This window comes from Gavia stellata, chromosome 22 (genome assembly GCF_030936135.1).
Source record: "Gavia stellata isolate bGavSte3 chromosome 22, bGavSte3.hap2, whole genome shotgun sequence".
Lineage (NCBI taxonomy): Eukaryota > Metazoa > Chordata > Aves > Gaviiformes > Gaviidae > Gavia > Gavia stellata.
Window position 1 is genome coordinate 5,989,182 of NC_082615.1, and position 14,339 is coordinate 6,003,520.

The 14,339-nt window shown below is 64.3% G+C and overlaps 1 protein-coding gene across 1 annotated transcript; it reads right to left on the reverse strand.

The window, feature by feature from the left end:
* Nucleotides 1-337: 337 nt before the first annotated feature.
* On the reverse strand, nucleotides 338-7,933 carry SPHK1 (sphingosine kinase 1). The gene is made up of 5 exons (XM_059828295.1): nucleotides 7,516-7,933; nucleotides 2,525-2,674; nucleotides 2,087-2,181; nucleotides 1,700-1,815; nucleotides 338-1,121 (listed from the first exon to the last, which is right to left on the reverse strand). Exons 1-5 carry the CDS (start codon nucleotides 7,931-7,933, stop codon nucleotides 338-340), a joined length of 1,563 nt encoding a protein of 520 aa, XP_059684278.1.
* Nucleotides 7,934-14,339: the final 6,406 nt, after the last annotated feature.

Genomic DNA, 14,339 nt, shown 5'->3' on the forward strand with positions numbered 1-14,339 from the left:
CGAGCGGTGCCACCTTGTGCGTCCGAGCCAGGGAGGGGACGGGGCTGTGCCGGCGCAGCCCCCTGGGGCCAGGACCTCATCCTGGGATAAAACACACTGGTGTCTTGCCAGCACAGAGTACCTGATGGGGCTCGTGGCTCATTTTTGGGACAGCACTGGTGGCTGTCCTAAGGGGGTAAAGCTAAGCGTGGGGGCAAGCGAGGGGACGAGTGCCCCTGGCCCCCAAGAGCTATTGCTGTGGGAGGAGGAGGAGGTTCCTGAGTGGGAGGAAGACTCTGCCACCCTTGTGCCGGGCCGTGCCGGCGGCTCAGCGTTGCAGGGGGCTCAACCCATCTGCTCAGGAGCCGCTGAGGACGCGGCAGAGGCGGTCGTGGATCTGGCCCTGCACGGGCTCACAGGCCAGTGCCTCGCCGTCCACCGTCATGATGCCCGCGGCTGCCCGTGGCTCCAGGCGGAAAGCCCGGACGGGGACGTAGCAGAGGTGGGGACAGTTCAAGTCCAGGTGGGTCCCCCTGGCCATGGCCAGGAAGAGCCTCAGCAGCGCCATGCGGCTGATGCCGGCCTTCAGGTAGAAGAGATGGATGCAGCCGTCATGCAGCCGGGCTGCCGGTGCCATCAGCAGGTTGGTGCCCAGGTGGGACTGGTAGATGGCATAGACGGAGACAAACTCCTCCTCGGGGACCACCGTCCAGTGCGCCGGCACCGGCTGGCACAGTGGCACCAGCAGCGAGTCGACGGGCAGAGCCCCAGCCGCCTCCGTCCCCGCCAGCGGCAGGATGCGGCCAGCCTGGCCGTTGGTGACGGGCGCGTGGGGGTCCCTGGGTGCCGGGGGGGTGCCCTGCTCGGGGATGGCGGGCAGGTAGGAGAGGCGGCCCTGGTACACCCGCAGCTTGGCCAGGCACTGGAGGGTGCCCAGGGTGAAGCGGGCGTTGCCCAGCCGGCGGTACTTCTCGCTGTCGATGTCCACATCCGAGATGAAGCCCCAGCCGAAGCTGAGGAAGGAGAAGAGGCGTTTGCCCGAGGCTGTGCTCAGTGAGACCAGGTCCATCTGCGTGTGCAGCCCCTTGCACAGGATGAAGGCGCAGTTCGTGAGCAGCTTCTTCTTGGCAACATGATCATTGCTGCGAGGGATAGAGAGGGTGAGTTTGGGCCGGACCCAGCTCTCTGCTGTCCCAGCATCCACGTGCAACTCTCATCCCTGTGTCATGGCTGGGACATATCTCAGCTGGGTGACAGTGGCCCTCAGGGGCAGCTGCTGGGAGAGGTTTTGCTGGGGGTGGGAAGGATAAACCAGCTCCTGAAAGAGGCAACTGAGCTGGGGCTGCTGGGCCAGGGCAATCCTGGTGTTCCCGCTGTGGAGCGGGATCGGCTGTGCACCGGGGTGGCTCTTTGGGGTAAAGCTGTGCCAGGCTCAGAGCCTGGAGAGGAGAAAGGCCCTGGGGGGAGCTGGGGACCCAGGGATGCAATCCGATGTTTGCAGGGACCTACTGGGGCTGTGCCGCACCAGCGTGCAGGGGGGTGGGGACCCGGGTGGGCACCCCTGTGCCGGGCATCCCTGTACCCGGTACCCTTCCCCTGGGCTGAAGCCACACTCAGCCTTTTCGCTTCCCTCATTCCCCCCGCCTCCGGTGCCAGCGCAGCCCCATGTGCCGGCCGGTGCGGTGCCGGCAGCGGGTGCCCCCGCGGAGCCGGGGCTCACCCTGCGTAGTGGTTGATGGAGGCGGCCAGGGCGTTCCCAGAGCCCCCCGGCAGGATGCACAGCGGCTTCTTCATGCTGTCCTCCCAGTCCGGCCGCTCCATGAGCCCGTTCACCACCTGCGGGGATGGAGGGAGCTTGTGGCACCTGAACCCGGGCAAGGAACCCCGTGGACCCATACAGCCCGGGGGGAGCAGAGCCCACGGTGCCCCCAGCCAGGGCAGGACCGAGGCCACGGCTGTCCTGCTTTGCTCCAAGCTGGGTGTCATCTCTCCTTTGCCATTCCCTGCCTGCCTTCGTGTATCAAAGCTCGGCTTCTGCCCCGGGCACCCCTCTCCTCCCGGCTTGGTGCCCATCCTGGCCAGAGGGATGCCCTGGGGTGCTCCTCACCTCGTACAGCAGCCCGTCCCCGGCCATGACCACCAACGTGTCCCACCGTGACAGGTCTTCATCCCGTACCTTCTCATGTGCGTGGTGGGGTCTCTCTACGGGGGAAAGTGGAGAGAGTCAAGCGTCACCCTCCATCCTGTTGCCACCCCCCAGACGGTGACCCCAGCCCCACTGTCTCCATGAGGGTCCCAGCCGGGGGTGCAGGAGGTGAGGCAGTCACCTGTATTGAGTGTAGCCGTGTCCCCTTGCACCCTTTGCCACCACTGCCTGTGACAGCCCACCCATCGCATCGTCCAAACCAGCCCCGCAGGAGCCGGAGCCGTGGCGATGCGGGGGGTACAAGGCTGTCGGAGGAGCCCAACCCGGGGCAGCAGCACCCAGGTAGGATCCCAGGAAGGGAGGGGGAGGAGGAGGTGAGGGAGCCGCTTGCAGACTCACCAGTGACGAAGACGGTGGTGGCGATGTCGGCCTCGGCCAGCATGGGCTGCACCACTGCCTGGAAGTCCTCGAGTGCGCGGCCGGCGCCGCTCTGCGGGTTCAGCAGCACCAGCGCACGGCAGGGCCGGGGCAGCACCCCATAGCTGTCACCTGGGCGGGAGGGGACGGGGGGGGGTCAGGGTGGTGGGGCTGTGGTGCTGCCCAGGGAGGGCTTTGCGAGCCGGGGCAGTGTTTGCCACAGCCCCGCAGGAAGGGGAGCTGCCCCCGATCCCCTCAAGCTCCCCGGGCTGCATCCCTACCCAGAGGCAACTGGAGGTGAGCAGGGATGGAGGGTCCCTGCTGGGAAAGGAGGGGAGGTGGCAGAGACGGGAACACAGTGTCCTGCAGGGACTCATCAGGAGCTCTCCTGCCATCAGCAGAGATGTTTTATGCCCACACTGGAGCCGCGCAGCAACCCAGCGATGCTGCAGCGGAGCCGGGGTCTGCAACACCGAGCATCCCTGTGCATCCCAGGGCAGCAGGGTGCTGCTGCCTGCGCTTTCGGACACGCTGAGGAAAGAACGGTGGGAGCGAAGGGAAGGTTTGAAAACCAACCTCCCCAGGGGCATCTGGCCCCAAACACCCTTGGCTGTGAGTTTTCCCGGCTGAACGCCACAGCTCACAACGTGGCTCAGCCCCCCAACACACAGCGAGATAAGGATGCGGGGAAAAGGGCCGGAGGGACTCAAGATGCCAATTTCCCACATCCATCCCAGATGGAGCAGGGCCAGGACAGACACCTGTGCCAGCAGACGGACGCTTCTGCTTCCCCTGCTCCCCACGGGGCTCAGGTTTTGCGCATGACGGCCCTGGCTGGGCTGTAATTACAAGCCTGGCAGGGGCCCGCATCCCTCTGCCACCCTGCCTGCTTCCAGCACCCCCCAAGCCCAGCGGTCCCCGCGTGGGGGGACGGGGTGAGGCCGGGCTGCAGCTGCCCCCCAAGGGAGACGCAGGGAGGAGGAGCGATGCGATGGCACCCAGGGGAGCTGGCGGCTGCGTACTCAACGACAGGACCCCGGGGTGCTGCTCAGGCACACCAAGCCCCGAAATGAGCAGGGCAGCGTGCCTCGTGCTCCTGCAGCACCTCTGGAAAGTCCCTGATTTGCAGTGTGAAGTCAGATTTGGGGGGATGAGGGGGTGTCCCCACCAGCTCTGGTCCCCCTAAGCCGTGATCTGGCCCTGAGGTGGGCGGTGGGTGCCGGCCTGGGCGTGGGGGCTCTGTGGGACAGAGTGGGGGCTGCGCCTGCTGACTCAGCAGAAAGAGCTGCTCCGTCAGGAGCTGAGTCACCAAAGCAGACGGCATTTCCCGGCACTGCCCCAGGCCGGGAACCCCCCTCTAACCCCGGGCAGGGGGGCTGGGGCCAGCCGCCTACCCCCCGCCTTCTCTGCACACTTTGATTTGAGCTGTTTGAACACACGAGCAGTGTTTTTACAGCTAAAACCCCTCCTGCCACCCACACTGGGGATGGAGGTGGGGAGAGGAGAGCCTGGGGTGATGGAGGTCCCCGTGTGTGCCACCTCCCTGGGGTGACACCCAGCATCACACCGGCTTCCCCGATGGTTGGCAGAACTCCACAAGCTGCCCTGCGGGAAGACATGCCTGGAGCATCCGTCTCCGTGCCCGTCCCAGCCCTGAGAGCACACAGAGCTCCGCTCCTTTTGGTGCCATCAGGTTGATTTTTCTGTCCCTGGGAATGACCCGGTGAGGCTGTCACCCTCTGGGCCACCTCCTTGTCCCCACATCAGCTGCTTGGGACCTGCTACCAAGTCCCTGGGAAAGGTCCACCCGTAAGAGCCCCGTGAGCCAGGGCTGAGCCTGGGGCTGGGTGCTGGCTCTGGGCCGGCTCTCCCTGCTGCTGCTCAGGGCCGGGGGAAGCAGCCGGCTGCCCCCCACCCTCCCCGGCCCCTTATCAGTGGGTGCCAGATGCGAGGGGACCGGCTGCCCTCGGGGACGGTAGTGAAGCGCTGCGAGCAGAGGCCGCCCCAGCTCAGGTCATGGATAACGGGCAGCAACCCCAGGGCTGGGCTGCCCTGTTCCTCCCCTCCGGAGCCTTCCCCGTCACAACCGGCACTAAAGCCCTTGTTGACCAACGCAGCCGAGCCCCCAGGCAGGGAGTTCATGCTCAAGCCCCAGCTGCCGGAGGCAGGTGATGGGAGAGCTTTTCTCTCCTCTTTCTCCCTCCTACCCCAGAGGATGCAGAGCGAGAGCCTGAATGCAGTTTTTAAACCCACAATATTTCTTATCAGGCACATCATTTCTGATATGCACACAGAGCTGCGGTGGGGTCTTGCCTGAAACTCCTCCCTGGACCGGTAACTGCTGCCCCGTGGCCTCCGCTGGGCAGTGGGGTACAGCTGGGACCCCGAGGACCCGCTCCTTGGCTGGAACCCTGCTCGGGGCACGGAGGGATGCCGTGACTCCATCACCAGGGACAGATTGCTGGTACCAGGGTGCGAATAGGGATGGGGACACGATCCCAGTGTGGGACCAGTGACACCAGCAGCACGGGGCTCAGCCCAGGTTCCCATAGCAGGAGCGGAGTGTGCTGATTCAGAGCCGGAGCCCAGCAGCAACGATGCTCAGGCGGGGGACACACACACACAGAGATTTCAGCAGCATCCCTTTCCCTTGCGCAATGCCGGCCAGCCCCTGGCATCTCGGCGAGGCTCAGCCACTTCCCGGCACAGCGCGGTTGCTTTCAACCTCAAAGGCCGAGCAGAGCAGACACTGAGTCAGCAGGAGGAAGGGGCTCCAGCTGCTGCCAGCGCACAAACTCTGCTCTCCCCCCTCCGCCCGCATCCCCCCCATGGGACATGTGTCCCAGCCGTGCTCAGGCGGGGACCACACCGCCGCAGCTCCGCTGTCAGCAGCCCCAGCTGCTCCGTTGTGTCCCTGCATCCTTCTGGAAACTCTCTGGGCACAAGGAACAAGCGTGCAGGCTGGCGGGGGACAGGGCTGTTGTGCCTGGTGACCTGGCTGGCGTGAGGCTGGGATGGACCGGGACATGCCCGCTGCATCCCCTCTCCGCAGAGTGTCACCTCTGCACGGCGAGGGGATGAGCACGGCGAGTGGGTCCCCAAAAATGGGGGCTTGCAGCAGGGCCAGGTCCCGCTCGCTGCCGGCAGCACTGCCGACACGCCGCAACACCATGGCCGTTGCTGGCAGCTCGATGGCAGCTTCCTGCTGCGGCCGGGGGCTGGATTTCCCCACCAGGACACAAGCCCGGGAGCAGTTTGCTCCCTCCTGGCCGGCTGCAGGGTGGGACACTTCCCCACATGCTGTGGGCAGCCCCAGCTTTGGGGTTATTCACTGCTCAGGGACTTTTTTTCCCCCCTTGGGGTGAAATAAGGAGGGGAAAGCTTCACCCCTGCTGCAGCTCTCCACAGGGCTTTTATCCCAGAGGATGCTGGAGCTGAGATGACACCAGGGCGGGATCGCCAGTGGCTCCCCGGTTCCGTCCCCGCGGGGATGGGGTGGCAGGATTGCTCAGCACGGACTCCACGCAGCTTCCCAGGCACGGCCTTATCTGTCCCGCACACGCGGCGATGCCGGCACGTGAGGGTGCGTGCGAGCACAGGGTGTGGTGAGAGGCATTTTTAGCTCTGTCCCAAACTGGGAAAGGAGGTTTGCAAATCCTGCTGGCCCTCAGCTAGAAAAATAACTGCAATATCCCACACCGCCTTCTCCCGTCCTCCTTCCTCCGGCTCCCCTGAGGCCCCTGCCGTGCAACGAGCTGCTCCTGCCCCAGCACCCTCGCATCGCCTGCTAAAAGGGCGAGGGTTTTAAAATGCTTGGAGACATACAGCTGCAGAGTTCAGGCTGGAAATAGAGCCGGGGAACTGGTTTCGCCCTCACCCCTTTCCACTGGATTTGTTTTTATTCTTTAGGAAGAGTAGCAGAAAGTTGTTTTGTAGCTGCAGGTCATGTAAAAAAGCTGCATTTTAAAATCCAAGCAGGGAAGAGCTGGGCTAAATGTGATTTGACAGGATCCCTCTAACCGCATGCCTCTTAATTTCCAAGTCTGATCAGCGCGACTGGACAGCTAAATAAATGAAGTAGTGCATATAATTGAATCTCTGCTCGGATGTTCAAATATCCGCCAGCCTGCCCTGCCCCGACTGCCGGAGCTGGGGGTCTGGGCCCCCGAGCCAGCCGCTCCCCTTCGAGCTGGTGGCAGCTCCCGGGGTGAAAGGGAACTGAAACGCAGACCCCTCCGTGCTGCCCTGGAGCCCCGGGGGGGTCCCGGGGGGATTCGCCTGCTCCCCAGGGATGGATGGGACCTGTCGGGGACGGTGCCTGGCTCCCGTCCTGCCTGCGTCAGCACCCATGACTTTTTTTTTTTCCTTGGGTAATGCTGTCCCTTGGAGCTTTGCTGGTTATTGAACCGACGTGATGCGAGGGGAGGGGGGGGGGGGGCGTGCAAAGGGCCCCCGTGGTGCGACCACGTCCCTGCTGCCCCTTCGATTTAAAGGAGAAAGGGGGGAGAAGCCTCCCCCGGCCCCGGGGCTGTGCACAGGGCTGTCCCCGTCCCCCCAGGCTCGGGGTGGGGGCGGATCCAGGTGACCCTGCGGGGTGCGGATCGCCCCCCGTCCGTCCCGTGTGTCCCCCCCCGCCCCGCCCCGGCCCCGACCCGTCCCTTCGGGGCCCGACCACCGCGCAGCGCTCCCGGCTCGGCGCCAGCTGCCAGCCGCGTCCCCACGCCGCCCCTCGGGGACAGCCGTCCCGCGTGGGACGGGCAACGGAGAGCTGGCGGGCCCCACGCCCCACGCCCCACGCCCTCGGACGGCTGCTGGCCCCGGCACAACCCCCCCCCGCCCGGTCCCGGGGTTCGCTCCGTCGGGACCTGCGGCGGAGCGGGGACGGGTCCCCCCCCCCGGGGCGAGCGTGGGGCGGCCGGGGAAGGGGGGAAGGCCGGGGGGGGGGGGGCTGCAGGCGGCGGCTCGCCACTCACCGTCCTGCGTGGGCACGGCGGGCACCGAGAGCTCCCGGATCCGCCGGCTCCAGGCCTGGGCGATGCGCAGGTTGCCCTCGGCGTCGGGTCCCTGCGAGACGCGGAAGGTCCGCTCCAGGCGCTGGCGGGCGGGCGAGCCCCAGCGCGGCCCGCGGAAGGGGTAGCAGACGAGGGAGAAGCAGGCGGCGGCGGCGGCGGCGGGGAAGGCGGCGGAGCCCACGCAGTCGGCCAGGCGGAGCGCGGCGTCGGGACCGGCCGAGCCCCCGGAGGAGCCGCCGGGACGCCGCACCTGCAGCTCCCGGGCAGTCAGAGCCAGCGAGCAGGAGGCAGCACCGGGGCTCGGTCCCGCACCGAAGATGCCTTGAAGTAATACCGGGCCCCCGCCGGGCTCCGGGGGAGCGCGGCGGCCGGCGGCCATCGGCGGCAGAAGGGGAGCGGGACGCACCGGGGAGCGCCGCCCGCCGCTGCTCGCTGCTGACACCCGCCGCGCCGCCCGGCAATGGCAGGCGGGGCGGCCCCATTCATAAAAATTTAACCCACCCCCCCACCCCTCCCCGACGGGGGGGGCCCGTCCCGGGGCTGCCCGACCCCCCCCCCCCCCCCCCGCAGTCTGCCTCAGTTTCCCCAAGCGCCGCCCCGCGCTTGGTTGGAGCCAACCGCCCACCCCGGGGGGGGGTGGCAGCCGGACTGCCCGGCTGGAGCAAGGCTCTGCGGACACGCGTGGGCACAGCGAGGCCGTGGGTTTGCCGTGGGTGACTCTGCCCTGCCGGGGTGGGTGTCCGGCATGGGTGCTCCCACGGTCCTGCGGCTGGCACGGCACGGATCCACGCTCACGCCGGGCGAAGCACCGGGCAGCCGCGGAGGCCCGAGCTCGTGTGCGTGGTGTCCGGCAGCGCACGGACAGGCGTGGGCAGGGGGACCGCGGCTGCTCAGGCCCCTCGAGCCCCGCGCTGGGCGGAACAGCGTTGAACACCATTTCTGCATCTCTCCAGCCGGGACAAGGCGAGAGGAGCGGAGCGGGTGGCTGGAGAAATCAAGGCACGGCGAGGGCTGAGGAGGACAGCGGGCAGCCGGTGGGGACACCTCCAGGAGGGAGGATGGAAGAGGACAATGTCCTTCCCGTCACTGGTGGCTCGTCATCAGGTATCCATGAGGCTTGGAGGGTGCCATGGGCATGGAGCCCCATGGAGGGAGGTGGGTTGTGCCGTGAACCCCACCTCGGGGCACAGAGCACTGGGGACAGAGCCCAGGGGACCTGCGCGGAGGGTGTCAGCACGGCTGCGAGCCACTCCGTGCCCGTGGCGGCTGGCAAATGTCACCGACAGCAGCTTTTGATAGTGACAGGACTGACCTCACGCTCCCGAGGGGCTGCCGGGCTCCAGGGGGTCTGGCCCAGCCCAACAATGATATTTTTTGCCAGCCACTTCCCCATGGATGGAGCTCTGCCCCACATGTTTTTTGCCAGCCACTTCCCCATGGACGGAGCTCTGCCCCACATGCTCCAGCTGGCCCTTTGCTCTCCTGAGGCTCCAACCAAAGCGGAGCTGAGCCTCTGCACGGGGAAATGGGTGATAAGCGTTCGGAAAAGTGCCATGCGACTAGCGCCATACGACAAGCGCGTGCCCCAGTCCCTCCTTCTGCCTCCCCTGGGCCTTCCTCGCCCCTTCCTCATCACTCAGACCACCCTTCGTGGCAATGCTCACGCGGGTTTCGCACGCCGCGTGCTGCTGGGCTGGCAGCAGCCTGAGACCCTGTAACCTTGAGCTCGCACCTCGGGGAGGCATCGCTCTTCACACGTACAGCAGTTTAATTAGCGGTGAGCCCTCCGTCCCCGCTTAAACCCGCTGGAACTGGCCAAAAATTGCAGGGACAGCACAGGATGACCAGCTGGGTGGATAATGCGGTTAAGTCTTGCTTTCCCAGGGTGACCTAAAACGAGACCTGAGGTGCCATGATTTGGAGCACCACGCTTTCCAAAAACACTTCCCTGGGCGCTATGGGTTCAAAGAGATGCTTAGAGGGGGAGATGGGGCAAACCCTGCTCCCAGCCCTTTGCTGGCTGATGCTTTCGGCTGGGGAACCGCAGCACCCACAGCTGATTCTGGGTGAGATTTGGGCACAGCCGCTTCCCCGGCTGCTGCTGAGCCACGATCTGGCATTTGTAAACAGCCCCGAGGTCCTCGGCAAGGTGTCACGGGAGGAAATAGCTGGATGCTGGGGAGTGCGGTGTCCTGACCTGCCCCTCACCCTCCTCAGTGACTAACCCACTCCCGATTTCCGCACCGGAAAGCACGAGACGTGGTGGGAGGATGTGAGAGCAGCTGTCACACTGCTCCCGGCAGGTGCCACGGGGCGATGGGGCTGCTTTGGGCTCTATCCTCACCCCGCTACACCCGCGCGTGGCTACGTGCCACAGGGATTCCCCTCACCCTGCCTGCCTGTGCTTTAAATAGGAGTCGAATGCCCGGCTGGGCTCCACTGGCCACGGCCGTGCTGTGGGCTGGGGAAAGGGGCTGAGAGCGGCTTCATTGCGAGCTGTGGAAGACGGCAATGCCACAGCACTTGGGCACGGGAAGGGTTAGCCCAGAGATGCCCACGGGAGGGATGCCTGAGGCAGGGAGATGAGGGGGCTGCAGCCACTGTTATTCTTGGATGGGGAGTGGGACCAGCACAATCTCAGCCTCCGTGATGGCACATCACGCCCAGACAGAGCTTTTCCGTATTGGTGCTGGTCTTTGGGGACTTCACGTGAGCCCATCCCAATGCCGTGCCACCCTTGGCAGATGCCTGCTTCATGCCACTGCCAGCCCGGTGCCCACCACCAGCCCCACACGGGTCCCTTTGCTCTCCGCAGCCGTGGGCTGATTCGAGCTGGTCCCACATGGATGCCACTTGTTTGCCTCCAGATATGTCTAATGTGGAAGTGGGATCGCTTCCGTCACTGATCAGTGCTGATAAACAGTCGTTTGGGGCTACCTTAATTACAAGAGCCTTAATGAGCTCCCTTGACCCAACCAGCAGCCTGAAGGGTGCTCAGCACCATGGGCAGGCATCTGCCTGTTGAGTTTGTCCTGACCGGCTCCATTCCTGCCCACCCGGCACCACGGAGGCCACGTGTGTGGGATGGCAGCACGGGGACGTGGTGTGGGGATGTGGCATGGAACTGGCGTGCCGGTGGGGACAGCCGGTGCGGAATCCCTCCACCTCCTTTCTCATTGCAAAGGGGGCTCACCCAGGGCACAGGGTGTCTGGTCCAGCCATGACCACGGAGGCCACCAGGCTCCCTCAAAGAGCAAACACCCCTCAAACTCCTGTCCTGGGAGGGCTCGTGGGGTACCCCAGGCCCCACAGACATCATCTGGGGGAGAAGATTCATACGTCCAGAGTGCCTCGCCCTGGGCTCGCTGGAGAAGGTGATGGATGTTCTGTGTTTTGGGGAAACTGAGGCAGAAGCAGCAGACAAGGTTTGCCTTGAGTTGTGCAAGAAGCCAAGGGTTAAATACGGCAATTAAACACACCCTCAGCTCCCTCCTGCCCCCAGGATCTTCCTGCTCCTGCCCCCAGCTGCTAAAGGAGTTGGTCCCCCCAGGGAGCATGTCCTGGGGGAAGAAAGCAGAGAGGCCGGGCACTTCCCGGCCCTGCCATAACCCTTTGCTGATAACAAACATAATTATGATAACATAACCCTGGCTGATGCAGCCCAGCTGCAGCATGGACCCGAGGCTCTCTGTGCCAGGGCAGGCCCGGATTTCAGGCACACAGCAGCAGCAGGCAGCCCCGGAGGAGGCGTGCAGAGGACATGGCTCTGCTGCAGGATGAACTGCAGCATTTTGCTTCGAGGCACGCGGCTCCTCCAGATCCCTGCCCGCTCTGCCGAGTCTGCCAGCAGCCGCCTGGGAATGGGAAGGGGATGCACTCATCCCGGATCCGTCTCTTTTAGCATCGTTCCCACTGCTGAAGGTACATGTCTCAAGGTGGAGCCAGAAATAGCGCGGCTCTGCGCTGCATCGGGGCTGGCAGGGCTGCAGGGTTTGGCAGGGGGACAGGCACCAACTGCAGCAGTGGGAACTTTCCAGTCAGTGCCTGCGGGAGCGGCTGGTGCGGAGACGGAGCCGTTTCGGGGCACAGCCAGCCCAGGGACTGCGGCTTGGCCCCTCTCAGCCCCCAGCCACGGGGGCTCACAGGGAGCGGTTACCCTGCAGCTCCCCGGGGAGATGCTGGTGCCAACGCAGGGGCCAGTACCGAGCAGGAGGGGACAGAAATAACAGAGGTATCTCCCAGAGGAGAGTGATTGGGGTCAGATCGCACCTGAGGCGCACGAGTCGGGACGTGGGTTCTGGGTCTGCCACCGATTTTGCTGCAGGACTCTGGCAAGTGACTGCACCCTCGGTCTCTGCCTCTAGGACCCATAGGCAGCAGGTATCACCCAAAATCCCGGCCTCACACGGGGCCCAGGGCTTGACCCAGGAGGTTCTCAACCTCCGAGGAGCTGGGGGTTACGGCAGCTCCTAAATCACAGCCAGACTCTGCAACCCACCATGGGCTGCTACCCAGCCCTGACCCTCAGCTTGAGCTCTCAGCGGCCACCAGCACAGCCCAGGACCACAGGGTTTGCCGGGAAGCCCTGGGCAACGCTGGCAAGCTGGGCTCATTCCTCCCAGCTGACGGTTTACTCAGAAATGTTTCTGTGGTCAGGCCTCCTCTGGCGAAACGCTCCCAAATGCCCCGCGAGAAGCTGCTGAGTCTGGAGTAACCGCACGCACCGCTCGCTCAGCCGAAAAGTCACCCCAATGACTAGCCCTGGCGTCAGAGGGATTGAGGCCGAAATGCTGCTGTTTGATCTCCCCCTTTGCTGGGGGAAGCCAAGTTTCAGGCCGTTGCAGGGTTTTCATCACTTCCCAGTAGCGGTTTCCTGCCATGATGTGAGCGCAGGCATTTTTGGGAGGTGAGTCAGAGGCTGCAATGAGAACCACCTGGCCAGGCTGCCGCCGGCGGAGCTGGGAGGCTTGATCCTGATCCCAGGGTGAGCGGGATCCCCACTGCGATGCTCAGCACCTGCGGGCAGCATCCCGGAGGCAGAACTACTTATGGGGGACACAGTGTCCCACCACAGTTTCTGGCCTGGGTAAGAAGAAGAGGGATTTGCTGCTGCAGTTCCCACGGCTCTTCTTTCCTTGCTGGGCTGGGATCGGCGCGCTCCAGCCACCCCACCCGGGCTCCGGGGAGAAACTCAGTAAGGGAGAAAGGGCAAAACTTCATCCAGCTCTGCAGGAAGCTGCCTGCAATGGCTGTCCCGCCCCGGCGCTGGCTTGGCCCCATGCAAGAAGCTGCCCCAAAGCCTCCCGGCATTCACAGGGCGGCACCGAGGCTCTGGTTTTCTCCGGGAGAGATGTAGGTCTTTCTCTCATCAGTGCCGAGAAACTGCTCTCCTTGGTCGTTGAAGTTCAACAAATAAAGCCAGTTCCTGGTAAAGGAACCGGTCAGGTTTTCCCTGCTGGGCTTTACCATTTTTTGCTATTAAAAATGCAGGATCCCCTGCCCGCCCCCCTCCCCAGCATCACTCTAACCCCTCTGCTCAGCAAATAACTGCATCGCAGCCAGCGAGTGAGACTGAGCCCGGATAAGCCTTTTCAAAGGAGCTAAACCTGCTTAAAGCCGGCGCTGTTCCCTGACCCACCCTCCTAATCCTGCCTGGCTGATAATGAAATAATACATGGCTGCAAAGCCTTGCTCTCCGTGTGCTGTGGGGGAGGTTTCTGCTGCCTCTGTACATGCCAGGAGCTGGGATATTAATTACTCCCTAAGTAAACAGAATTGCTTCTTTCTTCCCCTTTGCCTGGCTGTAAAACCAGGTGTGACCGTCAGCCCGCAGAGCAGAGAAATCAGAGTCGCTCCCTTTTCCAGGAGAAAGGTTGGTTGTTGCAGCGATAACAGCCATGATCTCTGCCCGCTGCCCTGCCCGGGCTCCTTGGGCGCTGATCCCAACCCCACAGCTCCACTAGCCATCCCGGTGGGACCCACAGGGCCATCCCCGTGAGGCTGCCTGGCCTCTCCCTGCGGGGATGAAGCTGGGGATGTCGGGGGCGGGGAAATCTCAAAAACGCAAGAATGTGGTGCGTTTGGGGCAGTTGTGTTGTTGAGCCCCTCCAAGGTGACAGCGAGCAGAGGTGTCACCTGGGGTCCGCTGTGCCAGTGGCTGCTCTGCAGCAGAACGCACAAACTCGTTGCATCTCAGCCCCAGCAGCTGGGAAAGCGAGGGGAGGTGACAACATGGGTAGAATCCATCCCCTGTGGCCAGGATGGCTCTGAGCACCCCGCAGGGCAGCAGGGATGAGGATCAGAGAATGGTGCTCAGGGACCAGGAGGGCCAAACAGAGGCTGAGGGCACTCAAAGACGGCACAGCATCAGCCACGGACTGGTGTGCCAAGGCTGCCGGGTGGGAAGGGGTTAAACAGCCCTGCCTTCTCCGGCACACCTGAATTGCATGGCAAGCCAGGAGGGAAGGGCTTTTAAAGAGGAGGGCAGCAGCAAGCCCCTTCCCCGGGGGCTTGGGAAGGAACTGGTGAGAGGCTGAGCACCCTGCAGCGGTGCTGTGCCATGGCCCCCACGACGCTGGGTCTCCCTCCCCACCCTTGGGGCACGTCCCCTCCTTGCTTTCCCCTTCCAGGGTGCTGCTCTGGGGTTTGTCCCTGCTGCTACCCTTGACAGGGTGTCCCTGCAGGAGCCTGTCCCTGCTGTCCTCATCCCTTGGGGTGTCCCCGCTCCCCCGGGGAGCTGCCATTTCTCTGGTGGGTGCAGGAGGGACCTTGGGAAGCAGCCAACT